Source organism: Tenebrio molitor, chromosome 1 (assembly GCF_963966145.1).
Source record: "Tenebrio molitor chromosome 1, icTenMoli1.1, whole genome shotgun sequence".
Classification (NCBI taxonomy): Eukaryota; Metazoa; Arthropoda; class Insecta; order Coleoptera; family Tenebrionidae; genus Tenebrio; species Tenebrio molitor.
In genome coordinates this window covers 46,384,154-46,407,838 of record NC_091046.1, presented here as the reverse complement: position 1 = coordinate 46,407,838, position 23,685 = coordinate 46,384,154, and the positions used below count along the sequence as shown (strand labels likewise).

The 23,685-nt window shown below is 38.9% G+C and overlaps 3 protein-coding genes and 1 long non-coding RNA gene across 5 annotated transcripts in view; 2 read left to right on the top strand and 2 right to left on the bottom strand.

Annotated features, from left to right (window-relative positions):
• Positions 1-722, top strand: part of LOC138139269 (odorant receptor Or1-like) — a 210,359-nt gene extending 209,637 nt beyond the window's left edge. For both annotated transcript variants that reach the window (XM_069059503.1, XM_069059494.1), the window contains exons 4-5: positions 126-281; positions 329-722. In XM_069059503.1, coding sequence (XP_068915604.1) covers positions 126-281; positions 329-388 — 216 coding nt within the window. In that variant the 3' untranslated portion in view covers positions 389-722. The remainder of the gene's footprint in view (positions 1-125; positions 282-328) is intronic.
• Positions 723-4,779: 4,057 nt separating this feature from the next.
• LOC138122466 (uncharacterized) lies at positions 4,780-7,130 on the bottom strand. Its single transcript, XR_011156515.1, has 4 exons — positions 6,163-7,130; positions 5,897-6,104; positions 5,335-5,693; positions 4,780-5,281 (listed from the first exon to the last, which is right to left on the bottom strand). It is a non-coding gene; the product is annotated as an uncharacterized lncRNA (long non-coding RNA).
• Positions 7,131-12,084: 4,954 nt separating this feature from the next.
• On the bottom strand, positions 12,085-17,371 carry LOC138141283 (odorant receptor 4-like). The gene is made up of 5 exons (XM_069061983.1): positions 12,762-17,371; positions 12,573-12,672; positions 12,411-12,515; positions 12,204-12,362; positions 12,085-12,153 (listed from the first exon to the last, which is right to left on the bottom strand). The coding sequence occupies exons 1-5, from the start codon at positions 13,478-13,480 to the stop codon at positions 12,097-12,099; spliced, it is 1,140 nt and encodes a 379-aa protein (XP_068918084.1). The 5' UTR covers positions 13,481-17,371; the 3' UTR covers positions 12,085-12,096.
• Positions 17,372-21,735: 4,364 nt separating this feature from the next.
• Positions 21,736-23,211, top strand: LOC138122102 (dopaminechrome tautomerase-like). The gene has a single exon (XM_069036229.1). It carries the CDS (start codon positions 21,764-21,766, stop codon positions 22,997-22,999), a length of 1,236 nt encoding a protein of 411 aa, XP_068892330.1. The 5' UTR covers positions 21,736-21,763; the 3' UTR covers positions 23,000-23,211.
• The last annotated feature ends 474 nt before the right edge of the window (positions 23,212-23,685 follow it).

The window sequence follows — 23,685 nt, the reverse complement described above, 5'->3', positions numbered from 1 at the left end:
TAAGCATTGATTTTCAATCTTTTTATGCTATAAAAAATAAATTACATATAATAAAACTTTGGACCAAAGTACAAATTCAAAATTTCCAATTTGAATTTTTACTCAAAATGTGTCTTTGTTTCCAGAGCAGTCAAATTCCGTACTCAGCCTTCGAATCGGACTGGACAGGAATCCCAATAGAAGCAAAAAAGAACCTTCTCATCTTCATAATGAGGTCTCAGAAACCAATCAAAATGTCAGCAATCAATCTATTTTCGCTTTCACTGTCCACATTCACGACGGTAAGTTTGAAAAAAAAAATTACCCAAAAATCTAGATTTTTTTTCAGATTTTGAGAACTTCTTGGTCGTACTTTGCGGTACTGCGCCAAGTCAACGCCCAAGACTAGCAAAATTAGTTCTAGTTCGTCACAATTTCACCAAAGAGCACGTAGCTATTACGAAAGGGAACGAGCTAAGATAATCCAGTGTCGATTTTTTGAGTAGTTTTTGTAAACTCAAAAAGTACTGCGAATTTTTTGAAAAAAATTCTGAAGAGCACTTAGATATCTGGCGACTCTCATAGTGTATATCTGTAGATATAGGTAATTTCTGATAGGAGAGCCAATTTTTTTTGAGTAATTTTAGGGCACTTTTGGCACAGCTCTGTACTAAGTGTATTGGACCACCGAGTCTTAACAAATTTACAGTGTAACGTCACGTCTTTACCATTAAATAAAAACCCACAACCACAAGCATATTATTTCCACCTAACTTTTTACATTCCGACGTCCCTCTCTAAGCAAATACTCGAAGAGTGTGAGACCTGTGCGGCCATATCACACCTTCATTATCAAGAACCTAAAAATCACTTCGCACCAGCTTCACGGTAAACACAAACGAAGAATTATGGCCTGTTTACCCAGCCCTCGGTGGCCAAACAAAAGCGATTAGAGCCCCGAGCTGACCAGAAACGTGACCATTTCGACAACCCACCGTCCCATTATCAATCACCTCCGGTAGGAGCGACCGCACACGCCTCCCCTCCCCGTCAATTAACACGCGCCCGCGAAAATCAAACGAGACCGGCCATCTTGCCCCGTCATTAGCGCCGCCACCCTTCCCATGTTTGCTCTATGTGGGCACACCAATGGTGGTGGTCGGTGCAATTAGAGGTCGTAAACATTTTTACGGGCCACTTCAGATAATGGCGATCGTAAATGGAATTATATCGAGTGGTCGATGCTAGGTTTATGGAGGTCGTTTATTGTGATGGTCGGGCTGGGCGGCACAATGGGACTTTACATGCAGGAATCTGGTTCTGCATACGCGCATGTGGTGTGTTAGCGACTTTTATGGTACAATTGGCAGTTTGTCGCAGCTGCGTTTGTTTCAGCTTCCTGAAAGCCTCCGAGACCATGGCTAATGGAAATGGTAGCCGGGAATGGGTTATTTACGCGGAATTGTTCGGTGGGTCGGAAATGCGAAAATTGGGGGGCATTGGGAGGCAGTTGCGAAAAAAGGCTCCTAATAATAATAATATTGCCTGCAATCCTTAACGTCGTATGAAGAAGAAAAAGAAATCCGGCCTGAATGCCGTGCCCTCTATATAATTATTTTGAGTAGAAATTGGCCGTTGGGGATTGGGACACTGTCAAAGATCATTGGGGGGCAAAAATCAAATAAATTTTTTTGCGATGGGGCCTGACCTGTCGAGAATTCGAGATTAATCGATGATCTGCATACCCAGAGATGTTTACACCTCAGGTGGCTCTTCAGGTGAAAACGATCGTCTTGACGCAATAAAAATAAAATTCCAACAAAAATATTTGGATTTGGAGAGCGTCCCAGCACCAGATGTCGCCCAAATCTCCCAAGAATGCCCGGATTTCGCTATCTCGTCCGATCTGAATCGAAACAAATTGAAATAACACCGAAAGGTCGAAAAAAATCGGTCACCCAGGAATGTCCCACCTGTAGTTTTTTGTCGGCCGGTCCCATTAATACCGATCCACTTTTAGACGAGAAACAGGAAACCGGTAATGACAGATGTTGGGATTCCACAAAATAAAAAGACCGAACGCCCTCGGAGTCGTCAGGAGACGGTCGATTAATATTGAACAAACACGTCCGAGCACACGTACGTGTCTAGGAATTAATGAATGCAAACAAAATGATAACGCGAGGCGCTGACTTTCAATGTGTGCAAGAACACAAGTTCCGATGCAACTTGTTTGCTAATTATTCCTGCTGCGGGATCTCATTAGAATAGTTGGCGAGGTGCGGTAGGGGAGACCGGAGACGGCGGACCATGGGGTCAAATCTAGACAATACTGTGCGTAACTATTGTCCGATTCGAAGGACCAGAATTAAATCTTGTTGTTTGAGCCGACCGGAAGAAAAATCCAATGTAGGAGATTAAAACGTGATTGATTCGGTCCAAGTGGATTTCTCGGGTGTCCCATACAAAGCGGTTGCAGCAAATTCTTGCCGGTGATGAATTATCGCAGACATGATCGAGCAAATTTGGTTTTTTCAGTGTCGGTACAAATATTTACTGCTCTGCTATTATGGCGCTGTCGAGGACTAATCCGCCATTAGTATTCGGAGTGGTTGGTCTGGTAAGTTGGGAAAAAACGTGACCCCTGCGGAGGACTGGTCATTCCTATTAATGCTGATTGATCGGTTTAAATCGAAGCGATTGCCACAAATGCGATTCGAGGGGTAACAGATGAAAAGAAAATAAAGAATATGAAATAATCTGGTTATGAGACAAATAGACAAAAAAGACGAGTCTCAAAAAATAAATTTCATGTGAAAGGAGGAGGAACACCAGACGTGATTAAACACATTTCCTCAGCTTGCGTTGCAATTTTTTAGTTGTTCTATATTAAGTAATGCTTTAAAAAAATATTGAAAGTAATTTTTCGCGCGATTGTACTCTGCTTGTCTGTTTCCAAGACGGTAAGCTGTGTTTACTCGTTGCTAACGATAAACTCGACGGTAAGTAAATTTTGGTGTTCTAGAACGGTAAGTAAATTTATTCAAAATTAACCGATTATTATAAAGTATATTGACAATAATTAATAAAAAATTGAAAAATATGGCACTTCATTATTGACATTTCTGCAAAAAAAACGCACGGTGCCAAAAAAACCCAAATTCTGAACAAACGAACAAAAAAAATCCATGTCCCAGTCCCTCGTCTTATTTTTTTCCCTCTTCCACTCGTCCTGGATCAGGTGTGAATTGATGGGAATCCTGGTGGCGCCTCGACCGTAAAAGTAAGTGCCCTATCTGGCCAAGTACTAATGGAACCATCACGACTTGTGAAGAACGGCCGCACCTCCATCACTCTAAGAGGTGGGTGTGAAATGTTTGATTTAATTTTAGAGCTGCACTGTCAAAAGACATGGCCGGCCTTATCTATTGTTATTAGTGCCGTTGTAAAATCGTGGCCCCCGCTTTGTCGCCACCTATGGTGTTATGGTAGCCTTTGAACTTGACGTCCGATCTCGCCCATGCCGCCCACCTCGCCCCCGACAGGCGATTTGCGCCAATTTAAAAATTCCAACCCGATCAGATTTGCATAACTAATCGAGGAGGTTTCGATAGCCGGACACGTTAGACGGTTCTTCGAAATGCCGCAGATTGGTCAGGATCGTGGAAGTATTCGCGAGGGCGCCAATTACAACAAATTAACATAATTTCGGACTATTACGAAGAACGAGACGTAGAAACGTTCTAATGGAATTGTAAATTAGTCGGTCCCAGGAATGAAAAATGAAAAAAAAAAATTGGTGAAGCTAGAGAAATAACAATTAGGAAAAAATAGACAAATGATTAGCACACTACCTTTTGTGCCAACATATTTTGAATGAGTAACACATATCTCATATCAAATCAATGGCTTTTGGAGAGCAAGTGAAAAATAATAATAATAATAATTTGCCAATGAAATATGTACTTATTTATACAGGGTGTTATTGAAAGTTGTACAGATATTTTTACCACGAGTTACTGGCTTCATGTAGAACTCGGAAAAAATATCTAAAAAATTCTGTCAAAAAATAAAATGACTTATTTTTTAAGCTACAATTTTTTTTAAATTGTACCTTGTCAAACAACCTCGTAGGTAAAATTTCGGCACATTTTAAAAATACACCCTGTATATCATCTTTTATAAAACGTACACCAATGCGGTTTCCTTGTTTTAAAGCATGTTTCCTATAGGTTACTTCGTATTGGCGTATATTTTATAAAACATAATATACAGGGTGTATTTTTAAAATGTGCCGAAATTTTACCTACGAGGTTGTAGGACAACGTAGAAGACCAAAAGCAATTAAAAAAAATTGTTGCTCAAGAAATAAATGTCATTTTATTTTTTGACATAGAATTTTTTAGATATTTTTTCCGAGTTCTACATGAAGTCAGTAACTCGTGATTAAAATATCTGTACAACTTTCATTAACACCCTGTATTAAGCAATAAGAAATTAAATTGTGCAATACCTCTACTGATATATTCAGGCACGTCTGGTATTTGGATGATCATTTCCCGAAAATACGACGACAGCTACATCCTTGACCATCACGTTCCAATTCCTTATCACTAAGGGCCGGATTTATATGCACTAAAAAAGTCGAAATATGCATGCAAGATATGCTTCCGAGATTACAAAATATGCACTTTAGTATGCAAAATATGCACCTAAATATGCTTTAAAAAATCGAAAGAGGCACGTTTTTTTTTAATTTAAAATTTATATGAATTAAAAAATAATACAATTATAATACAATGTTGCTTTAATTACTATTAAAATGACAAACAAGGTACTTTTCTAAATTTTCTGGAGTAAAATTTTGTCTTCTGTCAGACAAAATATTTTTATATCTTGAAAACGATCGTTCGACATCGCAAGATGTTACCGGTGCGTATTCAAACTGTGGGATCTTTTCTACTGCTATGGTGCAGTCAGTGGAACCAAAGCCATTCAGCACTTGAGATATCTCATATAAAACGGAAAATCCCGGATTTTTAGTTAAAACAGCTTCAAGTTTGGTATATGCCTTTTGACAAACTACACCTGGTGCCATTCTAAAAGAATCTCGGATGGTCGCTATTCTTTCCATATTCTTGACGATGGTTTCTCCTGTTGATTCCAGTGCTTTGATTGTCTGAACTAGAATTTTGAAGTGAGTGGCAATGTACGCTAATTCGTTTTGTATCCTGGCGTTATTAAATGCATGCTGTGATTCTTGTATTGCTACTGAGTCCGAACTGTTAAAACTATCAACAACCTAAAATGAACGTTTTTTTTTATTTTTATATAAGGTATAACATACGTACTTACATCTTTTATGGTTGTGAAGTTTTCTTGGTAAAAAACTGCTGCTTCGAGCCAAGTGCCCCAACGAGTTAGAACTGGTTCTGGTGGTAGTTTAAGATTCGGACACTTTTCTGTGTACACTTCTCTTCGAAGTGGCGCTTTTAAAAATACCTTTTTGGTGTTTGATATCAATTTATTTACCATGGGATATTCATTCCTCACCAATTCTGCGACTAAATTTAACCCATGTGCAAGGCAAGTAACGTGCAGCATAGCTGGATAAAACACTTTCAAATTTTTGCCGGCTTTTAACATGTAGGCGACTCCATCCGTGTATAAAATTTTAACTTTTTCTTCATTACTTCCCGTAGGCCATAGCACTCCTGAATAAAACAATATTTTTAAAAGGTCCGTCGCAATCACAACCACTTTAACGTACTCCAGTTAACTGAATTAGAGGGTAGACATTGAAATCGTACCTATGTTTTAACTTTTCTTAATATGAATACGTTTTAAGCGGTTGTGACTAAGCTTTTATTCAAAACTGAAAGAAAAATGCATACAATAAATAAATAAGTTAACTCACGCAGCGAATCATTAACAAATCTTGCTACCGTGTTAGAATTCGTTCTCTCTAAAACTTTTGATGTAAGTAGATACGGTTTGCAAAATTCACTTGCTCTAAGTGCCCCAACAATACAATTTGCTACAGCATTTCCCCTTACATCAGTTGTTTCGTCAACTGAAATCCAAATGTCACTTATACCAATATTGTCCCGAATCTTCTGTATTTGCTGTGTATGAGAATGGAAAATTTAAATAATGGTACTGCTTCAACTTTATGAAACTTACCGAATCATAGCATTTATTTAAATAATTTTTACGTAAGGAGGATTCGTTTGGAATTTTGCGTTTGCAATATTTTTCCAAAAACGAATTAAATTTGGGATTTTCTATTTTCGTCCACGGTATATTTGCTGCCAAAAATGCTTCACACATATCAAAAGTAAAATCATCTTGTACTACTTGAGTTTGGCCCAAAAATAATTGTCTTAAAGGCATCTTGTGTTTTTTTGCATTTTCTTTATGTAAATTTGTGTTTAGGTGTTGGTCGACTAAATATTTTTTTTCGCTTGATACCTTTCATTTGAAAATAAATATTTAAATAAGAATTTAACACCTAATCTAATTTTGTAACAGACATCGAATTATTCATTTAACTTACGTGTTTGGAACATATTTGACAAAAAATGACTTTCCCGTCAGTAGTAAGATGTTCCGATTTTGATATCCATCCACGGATTTGTTCACTTCTGCACGCTTTCACTTTAGGCATATTGAAAATAACAACACTAAAATCAACACTGGAAACTAAAATCTTATCTAACAGAAGTATATCTCCAGTAAGCTGTTGAACATACGAAAGACGCTATGATTATGAGAGAAACAGTCATATTATATTATTTAGAGTGCATGCCAATAAATAAATTATATTATTTTATTGCCGACTTTTGTCTTTTGTCGGCAGCAGGTGCTACTGTGCTGTCTATGTCGGCAGTATCGGCACATTTTTGCAACTTCCACATCAAAAGCGGCATTTCCTTGAAGCGGCTAGACCAGATGTGCCTTTCCTTGGGTTCGTAAAATGCAAAAAAATATGCATTTATTGTAAAATATGCTTTTATTGCTAAATATGCAATAATATGCATAATAAGAATGGTGTCATTTTATTTAGAATTATCTGAAACGCCAAGAAAACTGCAAAATAATCCGAAGACGTTTAGCAAAAAAATATGCAAATGCATATAAATCCGGCCTTTACTTATCACGATTATTATTACCATCCAGTGGCGTCTCATAAAGATTTCATTCGCATTCTACCGGATATTTCTGTGTTGATTTCAACAATTCGAGACGTCCGTTTTGAGTTTAAAAATAGGAATTTATCGTCCGACAGATGCCATAATTCAAGGATTAGTCTGATGAGACGTCATTCACATCAGAATCGCTCTAATTAGTCACAAATTATGGTACTTACAACGTCCCGACCGTCTTCGTCGTAAACAAGTACATAATAATTCACTGGATGATGTAGAGTGCAAGATTTCCACATTCTGTACACGGCTTAATTAAAATGCAGAACAGTTTAATAAAAGGCTGGGACACGATCGCCGCCATCTGTTGGAACGACCAATGATCCAATTAAAATTTTACATCGGCATATTAATTAATCAAATGGACCTATTCATTTGCATTCTGGATCCAAACAAACGTTAAAAAAATTAACCAAATGCAAAGAGTGATGGCAAATTGCCGATGGTAAAGTTGGTGGTCTCGACGTGTCCTTTCTGGTATTTGTTGCTCCTTGTTGAGGGATAAATAGTACCAAGGAGAACCCAGGTGATACGATAGGGAGCAAAATTCTAGCATCATTTTCAGAAATGTCAAATTATCTTGTCTGAGACAAACGATCGGTTTTATGACACTCTTCGCGAAATTGGCATCAATTAGCGTCACAGGTGGTCACAAAGGGTGGAACGACGTCAAAAGGAGCCCGCAAATCGACAATAAATTGCACACCTTCTTGGACTTCCTTCGAGGATGCGTCACAAACGGTTCCATCATTTTTACGAAATTAATCACATCCTGTTCAGGTGGTTGATATTTGCGGACAAACAAAAAATAATATCAATCCGGCCCGGGATAATAATAGGGTTAATTTAAAAAGGCAATCTAGAGAGCTGTCGCAAAAACAAGACAGCCACTGCGAGGAAGAAAGGCCTTAAAAGGAATCATTACCGATCCCAATTGGATTTCCTAATCATCCAATTAGGAGATGAAAGGAAACGAATTGTGCGGCCGGGGTAATTTGTGTGGCGGCGACGTTTTATCGGGTGATGATTGGCGGTGTGTCCGCACACGAGAAAAAATCGTTTTATTGCTCAATTTTTATTGCGTCGAGGTGGGTCAAAACAAAATGGGTTCGAAACATTTGCAAAAATTCGAAGAAAATTGCCTCATGTCATCTATATATATAAAACTGAATGTCTCTTTGTTTGTATATTTTGTACGCAAATCTACAGTTTTACTCCGATCTTGATGAAATTTTGTACACTTGATCTTCAAAACAAGAAGAAAATTACTGTCTACTTTAATTTTACAAAAACCAACCCCCTACTACCATTTTCAACCCTGTTTTAAAGTGAAAACTTCTTTAGGCGCACCACGACGTTATTCCCGAGCAGTGAATGCTTCACCGTCACGCGTCACGCGTCACGTCTCACGCTCCGAGGTGAAAGGCTGATTCGAGTGAGTTCGGGGGAGCGAGAAACAGTCAGATTTTGAGTGGATATGTTAATACAAACAGAAAAAAAATCAAAGCCCTTCAAAATATGTCAAATGATCCAAAATACATAACGCAGCAGTGATTGATGACCCCGCCACCCACCTCCTCTCGTCTCATCATCGTTGTGATTTTTTCCGTTGGAACCACCACGAAGCCGCCGCCAAGAAGCGCCGATTAGGCCAAAATGCGCCTTTAATTTCTCAATTTACGACGATTCCGTAATTCGTTTCGTAATTGTATGTCCCTTAACGATGTCAAACAACGATCGGTGGAAATTACAGGACGGAAGAGCCGCCCAAGACGACGACGTCCTCCCCGCACCACCTCTTCGGAGAAATTCGAAAGACAAACATTTGCATAATCGTGAACGTCGCCGTCTCAAGAGGAGGAGGATTTTAACGAAGCTATTGTCCTCGTGCCTACTCAGGTTTCAGGCTCGCGCGACACGTCCCACGATCGTGGCGGACCCCACGCCTCGCATGACTCCCATGAGCTTCCTGCTGGTTTCCAACGTTGTTGCCTATCTAGACGACGACCTTCACGACCGACCTGACGTATGTGCAGAGAATCCAGCACGTGCGACGCCGCTACCTATACCAGAAACTTACAAAGAAAACGAGTTGACTCCGGCGGTCAACTCCCGCCGGATGCGGCCCCCAACTGTACACTTATTTACGCACTTGTGGCATTCGACGTGATCATGTCTCAAATAACAGTACTCTTCGCAACTTTTCCATCGAGACAACAATCTCGATCGGTGATGTGTGTGACCTTTCCCATTGTGATTCACGTTCGAGGATGACAGTCCACATCTGGGTAATTTCAAACGACGACAAACAAATTACAACAATAAATTGATTCATGCGGATGCCACGTGCTGGGATGGTGTTGACGTCACCGGACAAACAGTTCCACTTTATTAAAATAATTAGAGTGGAAGAGGACTGGGCGAAATCAATTTAAGCTGAAATTGCGTTATCTAAATTTAGTCCGAACGAGAAAAAAAACGACACAAACAGAGTGTTTGTTTTAAGTGGACGTGTCCGGCCTTTCTCGTGTGCATCAGGAAATCCTTATTAAATTTCGCGAACACTCTCACACACCCATTAGCGGACGTTGGGTGTAAACTAGAAAAGTCAAGTGCAGCTTGGGGTCGCGATGAAGTCTGTAGAAGAAAAGAGAATTCAAGAAAGAAAAAAATCAAGAAAAATATGAAACAACTAGTACAGATACAAGATAATTGAAGAAGAGTATTAAATGATGAATAAAAGTAAATTAAATAAAAATTATCAATTATCCAAAAGAACTAAAGTCATCTTCAATTCTTCTTCAATTTCAAGAATTTTATTTCTTGATAATAGTTACATAATTGTACAGGGTGATTCAAGTTTTACCGCCCGCACGATTAACCCTATTAAAAAAATAGTAAAAATTACGAAACGTTAGGGTTTCATTCCCTTCATATAAGGCTTCAAACGTGTGCAATCAATTTTCCCGTATCACTTCATTCATGGCCATAAAATTTAAAAAATTGATTTTTATCCAAAAAAAAATTTTTTCCGTGCACGCTCATAATTCACAATTATGTAATTTAAAGAACATATTTATGAAATTCGCATCAAAAGAAAAATGATTAGTTTTTGAATTATTCCAATTTTAATATTAACACCGAAAAATGATCAAGATTTACAACTTCTGCAGTGTCCTAAATAAATACCTCATTGTCAGGAAACATCTGTTGAGAACTTTTCCAGTAATTCTTTAGTCCCTTTAAGATACCATAAATAACCCATGTCAACCTCTATTGTGGAAGTGACCGTCCAATTTAATAATAAATCATGGTTAAATTTTGCACTTTAATATCGAATTCCATTTACATATTTCAAAAACCGGTGATACTTTCATGATTTCAATGAAATCAAATTTTTACTAAATGTTTGAAAGGACTCAGTGAAAAATTATGTAAATTAATCTAGCGGTTATTGAATTAAAACGAAATACATATTTACTGAGTTCATTAAAAAATTAGAAATTTTTACAGAATGTTCTACAGCGTTACACAATCATTCCTGAATTTTTTGAGAATTTTAAATCGAGTAGAAGTGTGTGTCGCTCGGGTGGTAAAACTTGAATCACCCTATATAGAAAGCCCGCGAAATCATTCTTTAACGTACCGAAAGAAAAATTGTCGCCGAGGCGACTCGCGGTCGAGACTGGCAATCTCCAGGATGTTAAAATATTTCGCGGCCAAGGTGTATACAACATTTTTTGTGCAATCGAAAATTTGTAATTATTATAAAACGAACAAGCTAAATTTACTTCACTGGATTTTTCAAAATTATTTCAAATTTCACAAGATTCAAAATTCTTACTGGAATTTACCAGTTTCGAAATAAGAATGCACATTTTTGGAAAATTGTAAAAGAGATTGTTCCATTTGTTAATGCTCATTCTATTTATCTGTTGAACAATTATTATTATAAAATACTAGCTTTTACCCGCGGCTTCGCCCGCAAATTTCAGAATGTTTTAAAATTATGTTTCTACTTTCATGTATTGTGATAAACGCAGCAATTTCAATATGAAGTTTGTCTTTTTACGAAGAATAATTAAAACTTTACTGTAGACTACTTTTTTCTTCGACTATATCGGTATAAACAAAAAAATCAATACGATAAGAAACTAACACTATTATCACTTACCAATTCATGAAAATACGCCAACATAACACTTTTATTTTCAGTTGTAACCTTATTTAGATCCTATTGTTTGATTTCAGATACCTGCCTTTTTATTTTTCCTGTATTAAACTATTTGAAGCTTGTTCTGCTTCATTTAAGACATCTTCCGGTAAAACACAATCATTCAAACACATTTTGCGAAATTGCTACTTTTATAAACAACCAAATGTAACTATGACACATGAACATATCATGCAAACGCGATTTCCAACTCGAAAAATTTTTTTTTGCTTAACAGGCTTAAAAATGATAATAGGGGTTGCTTTTTGTGGGTGTCAAGCGGCGAAGGTGACGATATACTCAGAGGATGAAATAGGGGTGAAGCGGCGAAGGTGAGGGTATTTCCAACTCGAAAAAACTGTCTTTTTTTCTTAACAGGGTTGAAAATGATAGTAGGGGTTGGTTTTTGTAAAATTAAAGTAGACAGTAATTTTCTTCTTGTTTTGAAGATCAAGTGTACAAAATTTTATCAAGATCGGAGTAAAACTGTAGATTTGCATACAAAATATACAAACAAACAGACATTCAGTTTTATATATATGTATAGATTATGAAGAATTTTTGAAAATAATTTCGCATTTCACAAGATTTTGCCAATTTCGAAATGCATCAACAAACTGTAAAAAAAATTGAGCCATTCATTAATGCAGGTGCTTTATTTCACAAACGTCACTTTTTCCTTCTAACAAAAAATCCAATCTATTTCTTGTTCATCTGTTGGAGCAGAGCAAAATACGACCACGAGGTTCTCAAAATCTGAAAAATTCGACAGTTACTACAAAATTGAGAGAACCCGAAGACTCAACCGATGTGAAGCTTTGCAAAGACAAGCCGAAAAAATTCACAGCTCTGAGCTGAATCGGCTTGCAACACCTCATCAAGAAAAAAACCAACTCTTTCTGTAACGCGATCGAACTGTCAATCCAAAAACCCGATTCGTACGCAGAAAAGGAAATGTTGCTGCTCTGAAAACGTCCCGATTATCTTCGATTTCAATGTTTTCTTCGTCTAACCTTGATCATCACTTCGTTACCGAACCAACAATAGACAAAAACTTGAGTAAAACAAGCACACTGACAACAGACAAGAGTGTAGAAATCTGGAGTAAACGGAGTAACCTTGAAAGCACAATTTTGAGAGTAAAATTGAATTTCCAAAATAAATATTCCACTTACGACAGACAGTTGAAACATTGTCATGCAAATGGCGACCACGCTGTTGGCAAACTGCCCAAAAGTCATAACGCTGAGAAACTGATTGGTACTTTGGGCAAACCTGCAACAGCAAAACTCTGCGTGGGAACAAGTGGTTGTGCTGGAGGCGCTAGAACAACAATTCTCAAATTTATATGAAAATTACAATACCTCAAGATCTCTTGGTGATGTTTCACGCAACGGCCAAAATTCCTTCGGTCAGTTCCCACCAAATTGGCCAAGTCATCGCACAGCATCTCGCACTGCGTCGCTGTGTACATCAACAAAGCGGAAATAAAAGCGTCGATGTTTTGATTGGTGATCGCGATAAAAAAATTCGCGACGACTTGATAGACGTACGTCAGCTGGTACTGCGGCGAGGCTCGATAGCAGTACGGGTACCAAGCCAAGAAGGGTAGTTCCTGGTTCTTGTACGAGCCGTCGACCAGAGGGTGCAACCCCCACAAGAAAATGGTCATCACTGCGGAGAGCGAAAAAACCACGTAGATCTTTTTCCAGGTGTTTAGCGACCCCCGCAGCATGACTCTCTGTCGGGTGGTCTTCGGCTGGAACAAGTCGCCCTCGAGCATCGTCATCAGGTCTTTGACGACTCGGATGTTCTTGTGGAACAAGTAGAATTTTACCATCCCGGTGACCTCGCTCAGCATCACCACTATAGAGGCAGTCAGGGTTTCCAGTTGGTCGTAAATGAAGTAGACGTTAACGAGTTGGGATAAGTTGTGGCTGATGACGATGAAGATAAAACAGATGAGTGCATATCCGGTGTAGATGTTTTTCGGCGAGTATTTGCCGCCCGAGGGCCACAAACCGCCGACTTTCAGTATCAAAATGTTGGTTGTTAGAGGACTCTTCAGATTGAATCTTCCCATGATGGAAACAAACGAAATAAATTCGTTGGACACCACCGAATGTGAAACAAAGAGAATTTGTTATAAGCCGAAATTACTAGTTGCGCAACAACTCTCTTACGTTATTGATTGCGTCGGTAATATTTAATACGATAATCACACGTTGAAATGTGGTAAAATCTTCAAGAATCCACTGTGACAAATCGTACTATAATTTGAGATTTTTTCTGGTCGGGCTACAAAACTGATAAAATCTAAAACTAAATGACGAAACAACGAACAACCTGGCCCAGAATTAACACAGATTTCCTCCGATTTTATCGCTGCACCATTTTTACCCAGTTAATTATCTCCCCATTAGCATACCTTCGCCACGCTCTTCTCGTGTAGCTTAACAAATTAGGCTGATAAAAAATCCGAAAACGCCGAACCGAATTTACGGTCTCGCCAAGCATTCTAAATATGCATCCGCTCGGGCCGATAAGGTGGCCCGGCTAACAAATGCTAATCGTTCCGTAATTGGTTCACTTGTTGAGGGACGGGAAAATCTACCTGACCAGTTTTCGGATTGCGCCAGTCGACCAATAAAACTGATTTACAACGACCGGGCAGATGTAGATTCGCCGCGTACAAGATGCAACAATAAAAAAGGCGCTCGTTATGTTTTATTTCCACGGAAAAAAATTTATTAGGAACACGTGTGTGGCGGCGAGGATGTCGTTGGGTTTTCGGTAGCGGGACAAGTGCCAAAGAGGGACACGGAGGGACATTAGACTTGTAAATTTGGGTTTTCGGCAATTAGTGCGTCCAGAGGTGTCGATGGTTGTCATTAAAAATTTTATTTTATTTTTTCCAGATTTGAGATAAATTTGATCGGTGACAATTAACTTCCCAGTAAAAAACATGTGTCGTACCTATTTTTAAATTTATAATTAATGTTACGTAATGCAATACTCAGAAGAAAATGGTCTGTTTTAATTAATCCAATTATTTTCTTCCTATTTCATCGAACATTGGATCAAATTTCATAATACACATTAGACTTCCGAAGAAATTAATTATCATTTATTATTTTTCGAAATTGTCTACATTTTTTTTTACTCATCACTATTTTCATTTATTTCTTCTGCATTATCCAAAATTATTATTTTACTACTGTCTATATCCTTTACATTAATTTTTACAAATTCATTCAAATCTTTGTATCATATTTGCTCCTTTTGCTTCCCTTGTTCTCTTTCTTCTTTTTCACTACAACAATATCTTTTCACTTCTAAACGTTTTCTTTTACCACATTCTCTGTAAGTTTTCGTTTTCTTTCTTCTTTTCCTTCAAAGGAATTTCTACTGCAACAGATGAACAAGAAATTAAAAATTATTTGGCAACCCTGAAAAATTCCCATGCTATTTTACGGAAACACGAAAGTAACTAAGATCAAGGCGACCTCTGGTAGTGGGGTTGCCAACCTTTTGACATAATGGCGATATGGCACTTCTTTTAAATCCAACCCTGTTATTATTTTTATTTACATTAAAAATACGTAACAATAAAAAAATCGGTAAACACACTTTAACATAATATGTACAGGGTGGGGCATCGTATACGCGCACACGAGAAATCGCAACTTCTAATTAAATAAAATTGTTGAAATTTTTCACACTTACCTGGGTATTGGTAAGGTACATTTCATAATTTTTTGATAATTTTTCACTTACAAACAAAGCAAAAAAAAATACAATGTAAATTTCAACCAAAAAGTCAAATTCTAATTTTTATATTGACCTACCCAGATTCGCTTCCTATAATTATTTACGAAATCAGCGGGAAAAAAAATTTAGGTGACAATGGAAACTGTCATTTTTATGGCTCAAAACGGCCGGCTACTAGTGAATGGTCCTTTTGTTGGCAAATTATAGCATTTGGGCCATAAATCACGCGTATTTTGTACAAATCAGGAAATAAAATTCTTCGAATAAACCATCCGCAAGAACAAATGGCTCACTTTCCTTTACGATTCTCCATAAATTCTTGCACAACTGCGCCCTCCACATTCTTGTCCGAATTCCTCAGCCTAACAGTATTATTAATAAACGTCTAGTTTTTGGAAATAATAACAGCCAAGACGGTGGCTAATGAATTCACCTCGCCTCGAGCGAAAAGGTGAGCACTGGAGAAAATGCGATTTTTACGGCCAACCCCGAACTGGTAGCGGCTACCAAAAGGCAATATTTAACGGAATTACAAGACATCAACGCCCCGAGCGATCGAATTTTGATGCGCAAGTGCCCAGGAATGTCTCTATAACGACAAATAAATTACACACGTTTGGGACGGACTTTTTTCCATTTTTACATCTCGTGAATATTTTAGGGAGCGTCCGTGGGGCGTCATTAAGACAATTAGAACGCGAGGACTGTCTCGCCTGGCGAAGTTGTCGGCGGCGACCGCAAAATGCGACCTGGAGGTGGTGCCCGCCGACTAATTGAGAAATTAATCTCGAAATCTGGCAGACGAGATAATTGGAAAAACACGGAAAGTATCGGTTACGCGACGCAGGGGCGCCCCGAAGATTCTTTCAGATATTGTCAAAATGAATGAAAAAAATTTAAAACCATCACAAGACCCAACGAGAGGAAGCAGCAACGACAAATGACACAAAACGACACATTTAAATCAAAACAAAAAATTAAAATCATCCCGTTTGTGAGATTACACGTGAGCCTCCGCCCCTGCCCTTATCTCTCCATCTAACCGCCGCCCTGGAATTACTGGCGACGTTTCGACATATTCGTCCGTTGACCGAGGGTGCATCAGACAAATCCTTGCGGCTGTCACCGAAATAATGACAAATGAGGCACACAACTCCGCCTTTTACCTGTTAAGGGCCCCACGTAATTAGATACACGACTGGGGTGCGCATTTTAAAAATTAGCTCGTCATAAACAACGCGATTGGTCCGCCTCGGCCACATGTGCCCCTCGTTTGTTCGCCCTTTTGCGAAACGATTCCTTCGGCGAATTTCTTCGTCCTTATCGTGACAAGCGTGGCCGAATTGATTTATTTCAGGCGAAAACAGACCGGTTCGCTTGTTAGGACGGAAAGGTGTGGGGTTTGAAGGTGCCGATTTTTTTCCGGAGTTGATTGAATACCCGGAGCGCTAACGACGTCACGCTCGGTTAGGCCGCCTTGATTTGGTTATTGTTATTTATTGGCACGTCGAATTCGGCTTTTTGTTTCGGCCCAAAAACGAAAACTATTTCTTACAAATCAGAAACGGACAGAGACGTAGGCAACCAACATCTCAGGAAATTTGTTCCGGTGGATTTATTGTAGGCAACACGTTTTACACACTCTTGGACCAATTTGAAAATAAAAATTAAAACGCAAGCAATTTGCCTCTTCCTGTTCTACTTTTTTCCTTTTTACTTATTGATCTATTCCAATTAGATGACAGAGTCCATGAAAAAGTCAACCCGTCCCATGTTCGGACTGTAATCTTGTCCCTCATTTAAAATGCATTAGCCTCCCATCTAATAATCTCCGCTAACGTTAATAAATAATGTGTAAAAACGGTCCGATCAAGCATAGAACGGTTACATAAAGTCCGATCATTATAACGCCTCTGTTATTATAAATTCTGTTTATGTCCGCTTCGGTCGGCCATTTATTTCAAGAAGACACCTGTATTTATGTGAAACATGATCGTTACACCTGATAGCTTTATGGAAAAGTTTCAGGGACGGTTTTGAAACTGAGAAATGTTCAACTAAAATTTGAGGAACAATTTAATAGCTACGTGACCTGCATCGAAAAACTGTGAGTGGTGTTGTTTGCCTGGAAGTAGTAAAGACATTATTTTCGGGTGGTTGAGAAGATTGTTAATTAGAATCGTCATTTTGCAGATAAATTTCAAGCAATAAATATGGAAAAAAAATTAAAAAGGATAGAATGTTTTGTAAATGAAGGCACGTTTGAAAGAAAAGTGATTTATATATTTATATGAAGAAGGAAAATTTGCAGAAATGAATAGTAATTACTCAACGAGAGTGTAATGATGGCTACTACTCGCCTAGGACTCGTACCCAATGAGTAATAACCATTACACGTGAGTAGGATGCGATACTTTTCCTACGACGTAAATATTTCATTATTTTCACTAAGTATGTAAATTTATTTATTATTTCATTTTAGTAAAAAATTTTCACAGACACATCAATTATGACATATGAATATTGCGCTGTATGGTCGACACTTCATAGTCTATGTGATAATTTGCACTTTTACTATTGGTCACAACCGTGAAGAAATAAATTATACTCACGGCCATGGGTAATGAACATCATTACTTAACAGAACGTACCCATAATGAATGTATTAATAAATTTTGACTTTTCAAATCTTTTAACCTGTGACAGTATACTTTTACCACATCTTAATTTTTTTCCCGACAATAATTTTGGATTTATAGAAAGTTCACTATCTACATTTTTTCAACTTCAGAATCTAATTCCTCCATTTTGCTTTTTGAATTAAAAAAAAAAACCTTGATTCATGAATTGCTAATAAAGTAATAAAATATTAATAAGGTACTGAAAATTTCTGTTTATTGGTCGTTATTGCTGCTAAAGGAACGACAATAACTGCCCCGTAAACTATGCATTACCGTCCATAAAACCTGATTTAACTACCAAAGAATTTTTCCCTCACTACCCACAAAAAGCAAGTTGATTCTAGTGGAAAATTTGCTGAAAATAATATTTTCTTTGCCGCACTGCCAACCAAAGAATCTACATGGCACATAGAAGCCTATCGCATCTTTTTGAAACGTCCCTTGTGACAAACGTCTCGAACAAAATGGTCCAAGTTGCTCGTTAGCAGTCGATTTGCAACCGCTGCACTTATCTGATATTAGAAATGGCCATCTTGCGCTCCTTCTCGGAAAGACAGCGTCAAGGACCTGATTGATTTGTCGCATCGAGACGAAAGCGGCTATCTCTTGATCACGTATACAAGACCTTTTTGCGTTTGCTCCGAAACAACAAAAAAAAATCAGAAGCTGCCAATTTATCATCGCCACGACAAAAACACACTCCGGTGACATTTTGCACGAGTTTACACAACCAGATTCCGACCGGACTCAAACCGGATCCAGTCTTTCAGGCGAACCGCGACTAAATCAGCTGATTTGGGGAATGTCACACCGATTACTCTTATCAGACGGTGTGACCCCGCGGCTGGTTTTGATGGATGGCGTGCTGGAAAAGAGCGACCTGGTGGGCGTTGGTAAATCTGAACCGTTAATGGGAACCTTTCGACGGTCACGACGCGTCAAAAAATCTTTCGTTACAAAGGAGGGAATCGATTAATATTTTCGGATAGATGTGATGGGTTCGAACGTGGTGTGCGAGCGAAATGGTAATGTGGCGGCGATGGTTCTCGTAATGGATGGGTTTGTGCGGACGAGGTTCAGTTAATTGGCGCCTGTTAGTCAGTCTGTGTAAATAATTATTATTTAAGTTGTAACTCCTGCCAAGACGAGTTATCGAGTCGTCCATAAAAAAAAATTACATAAATGTGCACCCATAAATAAAACTGAACAAAATTGTTTTTGCTTCGGGCAACAAATAACACTACTACAAAATTGTCATCTCATTTTATACTGATTCATTTTAACATCCTTCACGAGAAAATGCTCCCTCTCGTCCTTTCACACACTTCTCCTGGAAACCTCGAATTCTTCGATGAAGCACGAGAGAACTCCCTGGTACATAAATTATTTCCAAAAATTTTTCGGAACTCGTCTGCGACTCGTGTTTATTTCCACAACAACAAAGCAATGACAATATCTTGAATGTCAAACTTACAAAAGAAACATATAAGATAGATAGAATGCTTTATTCCTGATTACATTTTTTAAACATAAATCAGCAATCCCAAAAAAATAAAAATAAACTGATTTATTCCTATCCCCAACCCCTTTCCTTCTCTGTTCTTTCCCTCCCCTAAAGCTAGATGGTCCGCTGCTCTCTCTTCTATTCTGAATTCTTCTACTCTTTCCCATGCTTCTTCGTTCACTATTCCGTAATCTATCACTGTTTCCCCCCTGCTATCTATATAGGTCCATTCCCCTTCTTCATCCCCTTGTTTGTTCCAGTTCAATACCTTCCATCCATTTCTTCGATCCACTCCATCAGTCCCTCTGCATTTTCCAGCTTGTCTTTGAATTTTCTTTTCCCATCCTCCCTCTCGTCTTCCCAATTTCTTGCTCCTCTTTCTCCTATTCTATTCCCTCCCAAGAGTATACGATCTTCCCTGTTTTCTTTCATTGCGTCTTCGACACGTCTTCTTGTCGTCTTCATCTCTTTACTGTATATTGCCATTATTTTTCATCATTTTATTGAACTTTCCTTTCCATACATCCTTCTTCTTCTCCCTTTTCTTGTCGCTTTTCTTTAATGCCCAATTTCACCCCTGTTATTATTCCCCCGGTAGCTCTTCCCTTTTTCTTTTCTCTTTTTGCCCCTTCATCTTCCCATTTGTAGTCTCTCGGTAGCGACTTTCCCCTTTGTGCTTCTTTTCTGGTTTCCGTTTTTTTCTTTGTCCATCTACTTTTTTTATTCACCTTCTCTTTATACCTTTTCTCGCCGGTTCATCTTCTCTTCTTCTTCTAAATTTTTTCTTCAGTTTCTCCTCTCTCTCTCTCATCCTTCATCATCATTTATCTGTATCTTCCTGTATCCTATTTTCACCTTTTTTCCTCTATCTCTCTCTTCTCTAGCCACCTGTCTTAACTTCTTTTGTGTTTTCCTTTCTTCTTTTGTCAAATCGTTACCAATATACATTCTCTCACCTTTCCTTTCCTTCAACTTACTGTGTCAAGCGGCGAAGATGACGATATACTCAGAGGATGAAATAGGGGTGAAGCGGCGAAGGTGAGGGTATTTCCAACACGAAAAAACTGTCTTTTTTTCTTAACAGGGTTGAAAATGGTAGTAGGGGTTGGTTTTTGTAAAATTAAAGTAGACAGTAATTTTCTTCTTGTTTTGAAGATCAAGTGTACAAAATTTCATCAAGATTGGAGTAAAACTGTAGATTTGCATACAAAATATACAAACAAACATTCAGTTTTATATATATAGATATCATTTTTTTTAATCTCTGGAAATTGCTACGCCACTGGTTCTGAATGAAAAAAACATTGACAAGTAACATTTATAACGAGAGATTGGATTAATTGAATACAACATTGTAGAATGGAAAATAATTTATGTTTAATGGATGAACTGTGGTCGATAATTGCATGATGTATTATTGTTTTACTGAAATACTGATACTTAGAGAAGCTTAGCACGTTAATCGCTCCTTCAGTGCAAAATAATCACTTAATTGCACTTCAATTAGTAAAAACTCCAACCAATTATAAATCTGAAAGACAACACCAAAGCTGGAATTCTCACGGAATCCAATTTGAATAATTGCAACTAATTTAGAATGTTATGCAGAAAAATATGGAAGGCTTTTACAGTTAAGTAATTTGTTATGTCAAATTTAATTAATCTAAAAATTCACTCGAAATTTATATCGCGCTCAAATTTCCAACAAAATCCAAAAATTGTCACTTTCCACGCATAACTCTGCAACGGAAATGTACCCGTTTGGAAAGTGTTCCAGTTTCCTCCAGTTTTACAAAATCTCAAATGTCTCTTCAGAATCGCTCAAAAAACAGTGTTCGTTGCGCAATTTTCCTAACACTTTCTGTTGTTAGAGAACCGTCAATTAAATTCTTCCCGAAGAAAGTCCATGAGAATTCCGGCGCGTCAATTACTGAAAAAACTGTTTTTCCATTATTTCATTGTGTTACCGTTGAATAATCGCACAAGCGTTGAGTAATTATTACTTTTACAACTTGCACCAAGAGATTATGCAGAACTGGCCCAACATTCACAAATCCATTTTTTCCCTCACGAGAATAGAATTTTCTCTTTGGTTCGATGTTCGCCTTTTAACCTTAATTATGGTCTGATTGCTTTCGGTAACTTTCACTGTGGTAATCGTTAGAATCGGCGAAAAAAATCCAAACACACGTGTCCGTGAAAACGCCTCGGCAAAAAACAATTTCACTCCGGACAATCCGAGATCGTTGATCCACGACCATCTCCAGCGGATGTTGGTTGTAAATTTTTCATAATCGATGTAGCCCCACCTGCCGACTTCCTACCAGGATTAAATAATCCTACCGACGTTATAAATGCATGTCGATGCAAACACCTCCAGTTCTAGTGCTTTCGCTTTCGTTACCAAGCGATGAACCCTCTGTGCAACTACTTCGGCTACTTGTTCCTCAGCTACTGTCTCGTCGAGAATGAGTCTTCCACCCCAGCACCGGTACTCGGTACTCCCCGCAGCAAAATCTTCAGCATCGAGTACCAGTGGCAGTACATTAATTTCACCTGGCCCAGCTACTCCGCGTACAAGAAGGCCATCAACAGGAGGCACTACGTGCCTGAAAACGTCGCCATGACGGGGATCAAGTACCACCGGGAGTACCTCTACATGGCGCTCCCCCAGATCCGCAAAGGAGTACCGGTGACACTCGGGAGGATCTCTTTGGAGACCAGTCCCAAGATCAACCCCCTCGTGGAACCCTACCCCGGATGGGAGTCAAACGTGCGCAGCAAAGACTGCACCAGCTTGCAGAGCGTCCAGAACATGGAAATCGACAAGCACGGGATCATGTGGGTGCTGGACGGCTTCCGCGCCAACAACAACACCCGCTGCCCCCCGAAGCTGGTCCTCCTCGACTTGAACAACGACGGTAAAGAGATCTTGTCGTACATCTTCCCCAAAGACATCTGCGCCACCCACGGCGGCCACCTCAAAGACATCGTCGTCGACGACACCCACGACGGCTTCGCCTACATCACCGACAACAGCGTGCTCGACCCCGGGTTGATCGTGTACTCGCGGCGGCAGAACCGCGCCTGGAAGCTGCGCGACAGGACGATGTTCGACGAGGAGGACGCCGCCGCCTTCGTCGTGGGCAACTTGACGTTCAAGCGACTGGCGCCGCTGGACGGGATCGCGCTTTCTCCTTCGCACTCCAAGACCGGAAACAAGATGTTGTTTTACTCGCCCCTGGCCGGGATGAATCTCTACTCGATCAAGACGAAAGTCCTGAAGAACGAGAAGCTGATCGAGAGCGGCGACTGGCGGAGGGCGATCAAGGTGGTGGGAAAGAAGCAAGGGCAGAGCGACGGATTGATCATCGATAACAAAGGGAATCTCTTCTACACGCTTCCGCCGCTCTACGGAATCGGCAGGTGGAACATCAACTCGCAGTTCAGCACGGCGGAAGTGATCGCGAAGGACGAGAGCATGGTCTGGACGGGGAGCTTCGCCTTCGACAACAAAGGCAATTTGAGGCTGCTGACCAACAACATCAACAAGTTTATGGACCCCGCGGTACAGCTCGAGCTGACCGGCGAGATCATGTTCAAGATATTCAAACACTACACCGGTACCAAAAGCTATTTAAATTAATTTATTGATCTAGGTTAGCGTTTGTTATGTAGTTGCGATTGTAGATTTAAGTCCAAATAAATGGGTGCTGAACATTTGCTCTCTAAGTACCGATAATTATGTAGATATGCGTTCACGTTTACAAATAAATCTCTTTTTCCAAATGTGACTTTCTTATTTCCCGTTCAAACAGTCGATGCAATTATGACGGAATTTGTTCTCCTTTCAGGCGCTAATTTCTAGAATCTACCAGTCAATTTATTAAGAATCGCTCTCGGAGAATGCTCTAATTTAAATATAAAAAAAGAGTGTGTGCTTAAGACCGCACGACAGAAGTGAAAACTACTGTGATGCTCGTTACTGATTTTAAGTACCAACCTAATATGTATTCTATACATTATATTATATTAAATACAAGAAATTATAAAAAACAAATATGCGGTTTGCAATCGATCATTGATAAATGTAGGATTTGCGGAACTGAAGGGGAAAACATTGCACCGTTTTGGCTCAAAGCGAATATAAGAAACGTCATGATATATTCGCAAAAATTATACACATGAATTTACTCGTGAATTTAGCAGTTAAATTCAACTTATTAAAGGATACACAACCACATTATATTTATAAACCAGAAAGTTGTTTGGAAAATGACAATTACAAATTATATTTTGATCGTACAGTTTTAACTGACATTCATATTCAGC

What these genes read in the sequence shown, in the direction of transcription:
- LOC138141283 (XM_069061983.1), bottom strand. Translation starts at nt 13,480, where the DNA reads ATGGGAAGATTCAATCTGAAGAGTCCTCTAACAACCAACATTTTGATA. An exon ending in CATCACCAAGAGATCTTGAG is followed by an intron (nt 12,673 to 12,761) that starts GTATTGTAATTT and finishes TTGCTGTTGCAG; the next exon opens with GTTTGCCCAAAGTACCAATC. An exon ending in CTTTGCAAAGCTTCACATCG is followed by an intron (nt 12,154 to 12,203) that starts GTTGAGTCTTCG and finishes CGAATTTTTCAG; the next exon opens with ATTTTGAGAACCTCGTGGTC.
- LOC138122102 (XM_069036229.1), top strand. Translation starts at nt 21,764, where the DNA reads ATGAACCCTCTGTGCAACTACTTCGGCTACTTGTTCCTCAGCTACTGT.